Source organism: Paramisgurnus dabryanus, chromosome 14, assembly GCF_030506205.2.
Source record: "Paramisgurnus dabryanus chromosome 14, PD_genome_1.1, whole genome shotgun sequence".
Taxonomy (NCBI): Eukaryota; Metazoa; Chordata; class Actinopteri; order Cypriniformes; family Cobitidae; genus Paramisgurnus; species Paramisgurnus dabryanus.
In genome coordinates, this window is record NC_133350.1 from 10,190,142 (window position 1) to 10,203,488 (window position 13,347).

Here is a 13,347-nt window from a genome sequence, read left to right on the forward strand (position 1 = left end):
TTTTGCGTAGTAAAGCAGTAACATGGAAAATTAGATAGCAAAATAGTACATTGCCTTTTAAGCCAATTTTAAAGGCGTACAAATAATTCAAATGCAAATAAGTTATATGCCGGCTACAAACGCCTTTGTTATGTATAATCATTTAGTGTATAATTTAATATTTATTAATTTTCCAGTTTTTAACAAATAAGACGAGATAAATAAATACGTGTTAACAACGTAACAAAAGTTATTTGAACACTATGTTGTGTGAGTTTGTTACTTGCATTTATTATATTTTATATTTAGTAATGTCACACAAAAAGTAAAAACTTTATTTATGGTATTTAATTATTATTTATTTATTTAAAGTTGATGTTTTAATTTTTTAATACAAACCCCTTACAACGCAGCTCGTGCATTTACTCGTGTCTGTCACTTTAAGAGAACGTTGAAGTCACGTGTCTCACTTGTAGAAACTTTGACAAGTTTGTCGACACAAGTCCTCTGCTTTCCACGCTATCGTAAACCTTGCATTTCGTTCTTTTGTATCTTTTTGTTTCTTTAATAAAGTAATTGGACCGGAATCGACGTCTTTGCAACGAGCGAAAAAAAAAAACACGCAACATGGAGATCGTGCAGGTAGTGAAACACATCGAAAGCGCAGTTTGCCAATTAATGTATTTTCTACCTTACAAACCTCTTGCAGTATTACTAAATCAACTTAATATCTCAATCTGACCCTACATGTATACCAATCTGTGCCATATTTAGAGTTTCTTGGCGGTTCTTGCCAAGGACACATCGAGAAAGGAGTGGCATTTGCAAAAAAAAGAAAGCTGGCAGATTTCAAATAGATTTGGTCTCTCTTTTCTTTATCTACAGAAAGTCACTTCGGGTTTTAGTCTTGATCTGAGTCCTGTTAAAGAGCCACTGGGATTTATTCGGATCCTGGAGTGGGTAAGTTACCTCGATCACTGAAGAGATCGAAATGTTACATTGTATCTGTTCTATGAACATCCATTATGACAGTTGCAACATTGTCGCGCGTCACTTTGAGAGTTGATACATTAAAAAATACATATTTTTGCATTATGTGACTAGTATGTCTGTGCAACGTGTACTATGACTAAACACCGAAGTCGCGTATGGTGCTGCTGTGTCAATATGAGGCAACACCCATGTCAAAGTTTTTTAATGTCAGTTAGAGAAAATGTATTTTTAGGATCAAATATTTATTATTACCACCTTTAGGTTTGTCACCAAACAGGGCAACATTCGTTGGTGCGGTAATAATCATTTCAGACATACAAATGTCGATGCAAATTTTACAAGCCCTGGCTTGGCTTCTCCTACACTGCCCCTTTGAGAAACAAGTGTTTACATTACAAACGGTAGCCGTAACCAAGTCCTGTTTGCAGTATGCACATTTAAAAGGTTCCTATGTTGAACTTTAGACTTATACTAAATATACCTTTGCAAACAATAGGAAAGCTTTGGGCTATAAAACACGCCTGCATGGTTCTTCTACTGATGCTGGTAACTAGGCATCAAGTTCATTAACCGTCAGAGAATCTACTGCTTATCAGAAGTCTTATCTAATATGTATAATTTTATTGCAATGAAAGTGAAAGCCGGTGTCTTTAAATTTAATCTGAAATTGATTTGTTACTTACTAGGTTTTATAGTTTATATAATAGTTTACTCATGTTCATACGTGACACTGTACAACCCAACTGCATAGACACACGCATACACAGGCTGTTTGTATTTAGCAGTAGTAAAACATCCGACAGCGCTGAATAGATGCCAAGACCATTTTTAGAAGTGATGTTATATGTCTGCAGAAAAAGTATGCCAGCTGTGTTAACACAAATAGCACATATGCAGAGTTAAATAGCAGCGGTATCCCATTGACAAGGGACTGTAAAGATATTCCCAAAATTTAGAAAACTGGGCCTTACGGAGAGATTTTTTTTCTGTACTCACCAAACAGGTCTTCCCTTACACACAATTTTGCCTTGTCTTTTCATTTTCTCACACGACTGCAGTGCATTTTGGGTAAGAAGGTTGTTTACAGTAGAAAAGGTGCAATTTAGTGTGTTGTTTTTGTTCCATTGTATGGAGTGTAATGGAATTCCTGCGAGTCTAGGCTGCTTCTAAGTACGTACATGTTGGATTAATGTGCATAAACTTGCAGAGTAATCATATTTGTGTCTATAAGGTATACATGATAGAGGATCATTTTCACTGGATGCCAGGTTAAGGTTAAAGTTTAAACTAGTGAGTCAAGTCCAACTGGGCCCACTAGGAAATGAATCATGTCGCTTTAAGGTGTAAGCGCTTTGGAGTCGGTCATGTGAAAAGTGCTGTCTTGTGAAAGGAGGATATGGCTTATATCCCGTCATAAGCATTTTTTGTAAAGAAAGCCTTGAGTAACAAAATTCAGAGGAAACGCCGGTTAGACGCATTATTTACTTGTGAAGGAAGAATGTCAGCCACTCCCAGCAGAGTCAGCATGTGTCCATACTAGTGATGTTTGTCCTTTTTAACCATTACTACCCAGATTAACAGAAATAAAGTTTTGGCCACTATCAGGTAAAACGGCCCCAGATATGGCAGATATGGTTTATTCAAACAAAGGCCCTCCTTTAACAGTCACCCATCGCATGTAGGTGCGCATACCCGCATGAACTTGGCACCAGCTTACCATGTGTTTGGTGCCAGGCACCCTCAGTTAACTCGCTCTGTAGTACCAAGCACCTGAAGCACAAACTGACCAGTTTGTGTATGTTGTTTTTATATGCACGTTAAAGTTCATATTATATATTCATTCAAAAAAATGGTAGAGCGTAAGCTCTTCTTGGATGAGCTGGAAAGCGGAGTGACTTATTTGTATGGCAGCTAAAATGTAAGACTATTTTTGGAATCATTTTTGAGGTGCCATACAGACCAACGCCTTACAGAGGATCAAATATCTGATTTCATAAAAAAGTATGGGCGTTTGGTCTATAAATTTGCAACATCTGTGTTTTTTTTTATTATTATTAAATTTAAACCCAAAATTAAAAGAACACTTTTCTTCTTCACAGTTTTTTTACTGTACAGTTTTTGTGTAAAGGTTTTAAGCAATGGCCACATTGTTTCTGCTGAATACCTGCGGTTTTCACAGAGTGAATCCTTGGAATTCCTTAATGTGTAGCCTAAATGTAAAAGAAAAGTTAAACATTATCTTTGTGAACTAAAAGTGGGTTTAACCCGTTAAAGTTCCAATGTTCAGTGGAAGAAACACTAAAGTGTTTGACAGAAAACTTCATGATATACATTAAATCAAAAACAAACAGCTAAACATGTCGCATATCTTTGGAAAGCTGAAATTCTGGTGATGGGTACAATTAGTGTCTTTTTTTTGGAATGCTAAGGGGTTAATACTTGTTTTAGTTTCACTGACTGCTATGAATAGAGCTGCCTTAAAGAAATAAGTCACCCAGAAATAAAAATGAGCCCATCCTATGTGTGCATGACTTTCTCTTTTCAGTCAAACACAGTTTGAGTTATATTAAATAATATCCTGATTCTTTTCAGCTTTATAATAATGGCATTGGGTAGTGCCCCATTTTTAAAACTCATCCATCCATCAGAAATTTATCCATACGGTTATTAAATGCCCTTTTTGAGGTGAAGTGATGGGTTTTGTAAGGAAACATTTATATTTGGAAATAATCACAATTATCAAAGGTGCTCTAATCGAATTCACGCGTTTTAGACCATACATTTTTTTTTTGTTACATACAACGAACATCTCCTCACTATCTGCTTGTCTGCTGATCAAACTGTAAAAAAACGCGATCTCCGTAGACAGCCCAGGCTCCACAAACTGCAATAAAAACATAGTGGCCAAACCTAGCACCATGAAACATAACAAAGTGTTCCCGCCAATAAACGACAAGAAGGATTTGGGGGTGGGGGTTGGGCGCATTCATGAAAGCACGGAAGGGAGGGGGAGGAGTTAGCTATGCTTCGTTTGTTTGAAAACAGTTCAGACATCAACAAAAAGTGACGTCTCACAGATTCGCTTAGAGCGCCTTTAACCTCGAAAGACATTTAGCAACTGTAAGGATTCGTTTTTAAAAGAAAAAGTGCATTTTTGGAACTTTAAAAATGGGGCACTATCCAAAAGCCATTTAAAGCTGTTAAGAGCCGGGATATGATTTAATATCTTCAACTGTGTTTGGCTAAATGAAGAAAGTCATTAACACCCAGGATGAGTAAAATATCAGCTAATTTTCATTTAAAATGGGAAACCAGGAATTTTTGGGTGAGCCAAACTATAACATGTCTCACTGTTTTCTTACCCTCATGTTGTTGTTATCTTTTTTTCTATGGAGCACAGATGTTAGGCTGAATGTAAGCCTTAGGGCACCATTCACTTTCAATGTGCAGTATAGATAAAAAGAGAAAGTCAGAATGTCCCTTTCTGCGGTTCATGGAAGAAAGTACGTCATGCAAGTTGGGAATGACATGACAAAAGGATGCCTAAATAATATTTGTATATTTGTGTAAAAGGATTAGTACATTTTCTTAAAAAAATCCAGATAATTTACTCACCACCATGTCATCCAAAATGTTGATGTCTTTCTTTGTTCAGGCGAGAAGAAATTATGTTTTTTGAGGAAAACATTGCAGGATTTTTCTCATTTTAATGGACTTTAATGGACCCCAACACTTAACAGTTTTAATGCAGTTTAAAATTATTGCAGTTTCAACGCAGCTTCAAAGGACTACGATCCCAAACGAGGCATAAGGGTCTTATCTAGCGAAACGATTGAAAAAAAAGGGCACTTTTGAACCACAACTTCTCTTCTTTCTCCGGCTGTGTGACGAGCCAGCGCAACCTCATGTAATTGCGTAATGACGTCGAAAGGTCACGTGTTACATATAAGAAACGCACATTTGCAGACCATTTTAAACAATAAACTGACACAAAGCAGGGCTCCAGACTAACTTTTTTCACTAGGAGCACAGTGGCCCCCAACTGAAAATGTTAGGGGCGCAACCAAAAAATTTAGGGGCACATACCGTAAATCAACATGCTAATCAAATAATGACATTTCTACAAATTTCCACTGACTAACTAATAAATACTTTGATGATAGATGCAGAAAGTACAATGTGCTGTTTCAAATTCAGTGTCACATCACAAAAAAAGGTCAAATTTACTGGTCGCACATGTGCAACTGGATGTAAAATTCAGTGGCACACTCCCAAATTTTGGTGGCAATTTGCCACCATTTGGTGGCAGTCTGGAGCCCTGCAAAGACATTAATTAGTATCATTCCACATACAACAACGTCGGAACGGTCCTCTTTCTCCACACTTGTGAACACTGGGGCATACGTCATCCTTGACCTCTTGACGTTATGACGTATTATGTGAGGTCGCGCTGGCTTGTCACAGGATGGGAGGAAGAAGAGAAGTTGTGGTTTAAAAGTGCATATTTTTTATTTTCTTGCCAAAAATGACAATCGTTTCGCTAGATAAGACCCTTATGCCTCGTTTGGGGTCATTTAGAGTCCTCTGAAACTGCAATTTTAAACCACATTAAAACTGTTAAGTGTTGGGGTCCATTAAAGTTAATTAAATTGAGAAAAATCCTGGAATGTTTTCCTCAAAAAACATAATTTCTTCTCGATTGAACAACGAAAGACATCAACATTTTGGATGACATGGTGGTGAGTAAATTATCTGGATTTTTTTTAAGAAAATTGACTAATGCTTTAACAAACCAAAAGCATTTACATAGGCAGTAGCAAAATTTTTCAGCTTTTGTACAATTGCCTTTTCACAAGGTGTTTTTCTTTTATCATCATTACTTCCGACCTGGCGCTTTACCACACCATCATAACACTTTCACAGACACCTTGCCACAGAAAGTGCTTGTAGATCATCAAATCTGATAACCGTATACTTAAAAATCTATAAATCAAAGCTGTGCTACTGATGTTCTCGCATGTTTGCAGAAGCCGCATCCTATGTGGAAGGGTTTTTTTTTTTTGCGAAAGGAAAGCAGCCGACCTCACGTCAGGATGTTTGTGAGTCCACAGAAGGAAGAGTGAGTGAGGGATCGAGAGGGAAAAAATGTGTCTGAGGATCTTTTACAAATGTAGTGCGTGTCTGAGAGAAGGCATGTAAACACAGTTGTGGTACTGTGAGAGGGCGTCAGCTGTCAAAACACTTAAAATCATTTTGCTCCCGTTTACCCACTGGCAGCAGGTGCAAAGTGTTGAATTCATGGTTGAGGTCTGTTTTTGAAGATCCAGTTGTTGCTTTTGAAGTTTTTGCGGACCAATGTCCCTTTAGCTGAGAGCGTAGCGTTAGCTGTAACAAAGGTCATGGGTTCAAATTCCTGGTATAACACATACTAATTAATTGTATAGCTTGAAAGCAGTATAGGTCCCTTTTTGATAAGAGCATTTCCACAGCATCCCATCTAATATGAAATATTAATTTGAGCTTAACTTGCCGTTAAAAAATACATCATGTAGATTGTATAAAAACAATTCACCATTTACACAATGTCAGTGTCAGTCAGGTGGTTGTCAATGCTTTAAATGGGCAATATGTTTGTAAACACAGCATTCAAACTTTTGAACTCTTCTCATACCGAATGCAACCAGAAGCCCAAGAAACAAGAAAATATTCATCTAGTTGGTTTGTAAATGTAAACTGTCAGCACTGAATTTACTGTATAAACAAAAAGTTTGTTGCATTTGTCCTTAAAACATTGTTTCATTAATATGCTACTTGGCCGTACAGCTGGGAAAATAAGTATTTGACGCATCAGCATTTTTATCAGTAAGGGGATTTCTAAGTGGGCTATTGACACACATTTCCACCAGATGTAGCCATCAAGCCAAATGTTGAATTCATACAAAGAAATCAGAACATTTAAGTATACAAGTTGGATCATAATAAATAAAGTGAAATGACAAAAGGAAGAAGTATTGAACACACTTTATTTGATACTGCTTTGTTGGTGATAACAGCTTCTAGACGCCTCTTGTATGGAGAGACCAGTCACCTGCAATGCTCAGGAGCGATTCTGGTTCATTCTTCCATACAAATGTCTTTAAATCTTCAAGGTTCCTTGGGCCTCTTTTATGAGCTTTGATCTTTAGTTCTCTCACTGGGCCATTCAAGCAACATGCAAGAGTTTATTTTACCTGGTTTAAGAAGGTTACAGAATGCTGTTGAGATGTTTATGATGATTATGATGCTTATTTGTACTTTTAGGTTTTCACCATATGTGCCTTTGCCACCACCGGCGGTTATGTTGGATCAAGTGTCTTCACTATAACTTGTGACAGTAAACCAAAAGAAATTGCTGCTAATTTTGCCTATCCATTTAGGTAAAGTGACCACATTTTTATTACACATAATAAAAAAATTCATGCTATCCTGCTTTTTACAGCATCTCCTCAGATAATAGAGTTTTTATTTTTTAATAAGTGCCTTCCATTTATTAGGTTACCGAGTCAGCCATATGAGATTCAACATTGCAATGGCACCAATAACGTGACCTACCTACAGGGAGATTTCTCATCCTCAGCTGAGTTCTTCGTCTGTGTTGGGGTCTTTGGCTTTCTGTACTGTACTTTCACCCTTGTCCTGTATTTGGGCTACCAGCACCTCTATAGGGAATCAAACCGTTACCCGATTATTGTGAGTGTTTTTGATATAGTATACAGTAAGTCATTGTGAAGTTATCAGTTTAAGCTAATCAGTCAAATTCACCTGTGATAATATATTAAATATACTGCAGCTTTATATTTGGTTGCATGCGTACATTTTATAGCTTGCAACAACTAGAAATTAAAAGATGAAATAACAGGAATTCATATATCTAACTTGCTTCTGTTTGTTCCCAGGATCTGATTTTGACCGGAATCTTTGCTTTCTTATGGCTGGTCGCATCCTCAGCCTGGGGAAAAGGTCTGACAGATGTAAAGTATGCTACTAATCCTGACAGCCTATTAAAGGCATGTTCTCCTGATACCTGCACAACGACAAGCTATCCTGCCATGGGACGCCTCAACGCCTCTGTGGTAAGCAAGATTATAAACTATAAGAAACAATTTATTGAACACATTTTGTTCATGCTTTAAATTTAGACTATTGTCAAAGTCCCTTTAGGGAAGTTGCGCCCCATGTTTGCTACGCCTCCACACATATTTTGAGTCATACAAGACTAAAGTCCTATCTACTTGAATAGAGAAATACAGAAATCATGTGCCAAAATCACATTTAAACTACATATTCCCGACCATCAATTGCACTGTGTATACACACAGGTTGGCATGTGCCTCCTCGTGACTGTATAGAGCTCCTCCCACAGAGAATCGTCAGTTTTTATCGATTAATGTGTGGTTCATTTAAATGAAAGGCGAGACTTCTGTCTCCAGAGCGGCCATATTGAGGGTTGCATTGTTTCCTATACATAGTAAAAGGAGAGCTCAATTTGTTATATCCGATGTATTTGCCTTAGTTAATCTAGGTGTCCATTTTACATGTGCTGATAAACGACAAAATGCCAAATTAGAAATGCACCGATATTATTTTTTTCCGCCGATAATTCAGACTGGTATCGGCTAATACTGATAGTTTGGTGGTTATATTAACTTGCAAAGCCTAAATTCTGAATATTAAAGGGATTGTTCAGCAAAAATGAAAATTCTGTCATAATTTTCTTACTGTCATGTTGTTACAAATCATATACATTTCTTTATTCTGATGAAAATGAGCGAAGATATTTCGAGATGTTTGTAACCAAACCAATCATGAGCCCCATTCACTATCATAGTAGGAAAAAGAATACTATTGAAGTGAATGGGGCTCATGAAGGGTTTGGTTACCAGTCCTTCTAGAAAAACGTGGATTTTTTTGTGATTGTTGCGGGCAAAAATGATCTTGATCTTGAAGCACGTTTTCTTAAAAAATGCGAAGGAATATGCAGGATTTTTATGCAATGAAATTGGAAATGGAACTTGCAAAAACTGCAGGAACTGTTTGCAGCTTTTCAATGATGTTCACGTCACATAATGACGTCACTTCATAACGTTCCCATGGCTGCCCTTGTGTGATGTAAATGCAAAATTTTTAATCTTTCTGCTAAGATGTATGATTTTTGCTACAAAAATGCGGGGATTATGAAAACATGCACGCCCGCATATTTTGCACACGGAAATCTGCAATTTATGTTGCGAAAGTGTAGAGCATTTGAAAAACCGCTGCCCCCGCATAAATGTGCGGTCTTTGGCTGATTATGCGTTAAAGGTGCAGTGTGTAATTTGTAAAAGGGTCTCTTGACAGAAATGCAAAATAATATACAAAACTATATTATCAGTGGTGTATAAAGACCTTTCATATTGAACCGTTATGTGTTGTTACCTTAGAATGAGAGGTTTTTAGCTACATACACAGAGGGTCCCCTTACATGGAAGTCGCCATTTTGTGCCGCCATTTTTCTACAGAAGCCCTTAACGGACAATTTTTTTTCTAAGTTGTCTCCAACGATTACCCGTTTGTCTGGTGCTGGCTACCGTAGCTTCTCTATGCATTTCAAAAGCAAGGGGTGAGCAGTGGACTAAGCCGTTGGTTGCAATTTGCAACCTCACCACTAGATGCTGCTTAAATTTACACACTGCACCTTTAAATCATGCGATCGCATAATCACGTTTTTCTGGAGGGACTAGGTTACAAACATTCCTCAAAATGTCTTCCTTCCTGTTCATCAAAACAAAGAAATGTATATGTTTTGTAACAACATTAAAGTGAGTAAATGATGACAAAATTATATTTTTGGGTGAGCTATCTAACCTTTACATTTTTAAAATGTTATGCATTCATTTAATGTCCATTTAATATTAAACATTAAACTAGTGATGTTTCTTTACATTTTCTATACACAGAGCGCAAATTCATAGCATTTCCTGTTCTCTTTTGATTGACAGGACATACCGACCATCACTATTGGCTGTTTTAAAACTATCGTCTGATTGTGAAAATGTGCTTTTATCGCCCGATACCGATTATTGGCCAATATATCGGTGCATCTTTATGTAAAATCCTTAATGATATTTTATTTCTAATATTGTAACCCCAAATACAAGACATTTTTGAGGAGTTGCAATGTACGTTAATATTTGTAGGTTAGTAGTATTTAAAAAAGAGCATCTGAAGTCGATTTTTAACAAGGGCCTTGACCATTTCAACTTGATTTTCATGTTGTGTGGAACATTTCAGTGCATTTTTTTTTTTTGTGGTCCTGTCACAACAAGGCTGCTATTAATAGATGCTGTACACCAAACTGCACTGAACCTGTCAACAAACTTGCAACAGGTGCTTAAAAGAATCACAGTGCTATTAAAATGTATGTTGCAAAAAACTCATCCGATCAGAAAAAGGTTGGGAAACGGTCCTTTACAACTTTGGTTAGAAAAAGACATTCTGGTTCACAGGTAGAAATAAATAATAAAAAATTGATAATGCTGAATAAGCCATCTAGGGGATGCTGTATGTACTTTTTCTGGTGTAGAGATAAGATACGAATTAAATGGTGACATTATGGCTGACTCTATAGAGGTCCGGACATCACTTGACCCATTCTGTTTACGCCACCATTACGCCACCAGGCAAGGACAGCCGGGAGTGAATATGAAATGAATGGCGCCAGTAGGAGTTTCATGGCAACAGAGTTCACTGCTTACCATTAATTCAAAGGATATACCGTAGATATGTGCATCCAAAACATAATAGATGAAACGTAACAGATCCCTATAATGGCTTTTAATGTGTATAAGCCCAGTTATTTTCCATATTTTAACTCTTTCATGTCATTTCAGGGTTACTATTAAACATAAAACCCCTTTTTTACTTAGTATTATTTTATTTCATTAATATTTATTTATTTTAAATTCCATTTTACGTATATGAATGTGTACTTGCACGTCGTTGTTTATATCCTATATTATGTCTTTCAAGTCCTGTGTGCAACGGGATGGGTTTGGGAAGGGGGGTGGGAATAGGGATAATAATGGTCTAATACTTTCTATTTGTAACTTTGCAAAAGGTTCTATATTCTTTTTCAAAACCAATAAATAAACATAAAACCCCTTTACAACATGTTCAAATAGTGAGGTTTGTTAGGGCGGAGTTTAGGCTGTGTGACATCAACTGCAGGACCTTGGTTAAGATAACATCATGGCTTCATGACATCCATTAAACAAGTTAATAAAATCAAATTTCCTTTTTTTTTCTGCATCTAGCTGTTTGGATTCCTTAACCTCATATTGTGGGCAGGAAACTGCTGGTTTATCTACAAGGAAACTCCACTTCATAAGCCTGCTGATCCACCAGTCAATGCGGAGGGAGGAGTTTCAAGCTCCTAATGAAACAAACGAAGCGCTTTCCTCTCCTCATCCGAAAGCAGAGGGACACAGTGTGTTGACGCGTCAAAAGAAACTACACTTACATTTGCAAAGGCTTTATTTGTATTGCAGTCCACTACATTATAAATTCTATAAGCTGAATATACTTTTTTCATACATGTTTTTTATGGTAATTTCACTGATGTTTTAGTGTTTGTTGTGATGGCACTAACAAAAGCAAAATCTATTCGAGCAGGTCATTTGATGCAACAGCAAAAAAAGAAAACTAAATTTTTATTCAATTTAAAATGTTTAAAATATAGCTGTGAATTGAATACTCATGTTCTGGGTTACTGATAATGGTTTATTTGGTTTAATGTATAAAATTGGCTACAAAGATGACCTGCATGTAAAAAACAAAATATTTTCACTTCAATCAGACCCCATGAGAAACAAACGTTGCGTTTTATAACTCTAATGTACAATGTTTTGTCTCTGAGCACTTAAAACACTAGCGCAATAATATATTACTGTAGACATACGTCTTTACTTAATTTTTAAAACTATTTATTTGGTAAAGTGCCATTTACACAGTAGGATGTTTTTGCACATCCAAGTCACCACATTTTTTTTTTGGTTTGTTTTTTTGGGGGAGGACAAACTGAACATGTCTAATTAAGAACAGCCATACTTTTAAATGTTTGAATGAATTTTTGTATTTAAGCCTTTGGTTCATAGTCAAATTATTATGCCATGTCAGGAAAAAATATATGTGAACTGTAAACATTAGTCGTTGTTTAACAGAAAGAAACACTGCTTTGTTTTTCATCTGTTCTAAGTTTTGATGTCATTATTTTGTATTTGGATCTTTTTTGACGTTGTTGTAAATGAATCACATGTCTGAATCACAATGTTTATTTGTTTGCATCTGTGTTATGCTTTTGCAGCTTTCATTTGGGTTTTTATTTTTACTTTGGGTCAAACAAAAATTTGGAGTGGGGTTGAATTCAGTTTAATAACAATAATTATAATTGAATAACAGCGTCCGGCTGTGGAGTTGAATATTGATTTTTTTTAAATCTTAAAGTAGTTGTTTTAAAATCAGATTTAAATATTAATTGCTATATTTAAATGAAAGAAACGGGCCTAAACACATTAAATTAATACAAATGGCATAATTTTAGAAAAAAAATTTGAGTTGCTATTAAAGAGATAAGGTAGTTAAGCAAAAAAAGTATATTCTCAGGTCACATTTTGATTTAAATTTTTGTTAGGGATAAATTATCAATGTTTTGGTGGAAACATTAATGTGTGGCTTATGGAAAATATAAACTTACATTTTTGTTGTGTTTTTATCCCTGCGTTTGAAAGAAAATATCTCCACAAAGGCTGTTTGCAGCTTTGGTTAGTATTAAAAGAGGAGAGCTGATTATTACTGTGGTCGAGTTTTATTTCCAGAAAACTGCTGTTTACTTTATAGCCACTAGATGGAAGTATTGTCATCGCAATAAAGACCATCAACTAAATCTCACCACTGTCACTTATATTTCCTCTGGGGGTCAAGGAAGGTCAAATCAAAGGATTTGGTTACAAGAGAAATGGCACATATTTTAGCCAAGCAAAATGAGAATTATATACACGTGCACTGGCGATCCTGTTCATACTAAAACGTTTAAACCATGAATACGATGGATTTGATAGTGATGCAACTATTGCATCAAAGATTATGTAAAATAATAAACAGCAGGGTGTAAATGTAGTTGTAGTTTACAAGGAAGAAGTAGGCGTATTTTAAAAGGCGTGAACTGGGCTAATCTCGTGCTTTTTTATTTAAGAAGGTACATGTACGACATTATAATTGTAATACGAAATTCTCATTTATAATGCAGTAATGATGCGTGTTATTTCAGCTAAAAGTATCATGAAAGCATTTGTTTCGTTA

The 13,347-nt window shown here is 36.1% G+C and overlaps 1 protein-coding gene across 1 annotated transcript; it reads left to right on the top strand.

Annotated features, from left to right (window-relative positions):
• The first annotated feature begins 422 nt into the window (after positions 1 to 422).
• Positions 423 to 12,936, top strand: sypl2a (synaptophysin-like 2a). The gene is made up of 6 exons (XM_065240951.2): positions 423 to 621; positions 865 to 939; positions 7,273 to 7,388; positions 7,506 to 7,701; positions 7,908 to 8,084; positions 11,304 to 12,936. The coding sequence occupies exons 1-6, from the start codon at positions 607 to 609 to the stop codon at positions 11,424 to 11,426; spliced, it is 702 nt and encodes a 233-aa protein (XP_065097023.1). The 5' UTR covers positions 423 to 606; the 3' UTR covers positions 11,427 to 12,936.
• The last annotated feature ends 411 nt before the right edge of the window (positions 12,937 to 13,347 follow it).

What these genes read in the sequence shown, in the direction of transcription:
- sypl2a (XM_065240951.2), top strand. An exon ending in CAAACCGTTACCCGATTATT is followed by an intron (nt 7,702 to 7,907) that starts GTGAGTGTTTTT and finishes GTTTGTTCCCAG; the next exon opens with GATCTGATTTTGACCGGAAT. An exon ending in GACGCCTCAACGCCTCTGTG is followed by an intron (nt 8,085 to 11,303) that starts GTAAGCAAGATT and finishes TTCTGCATCTAG; the next exon opens with CTGTTTGGATTCCTTAACCT.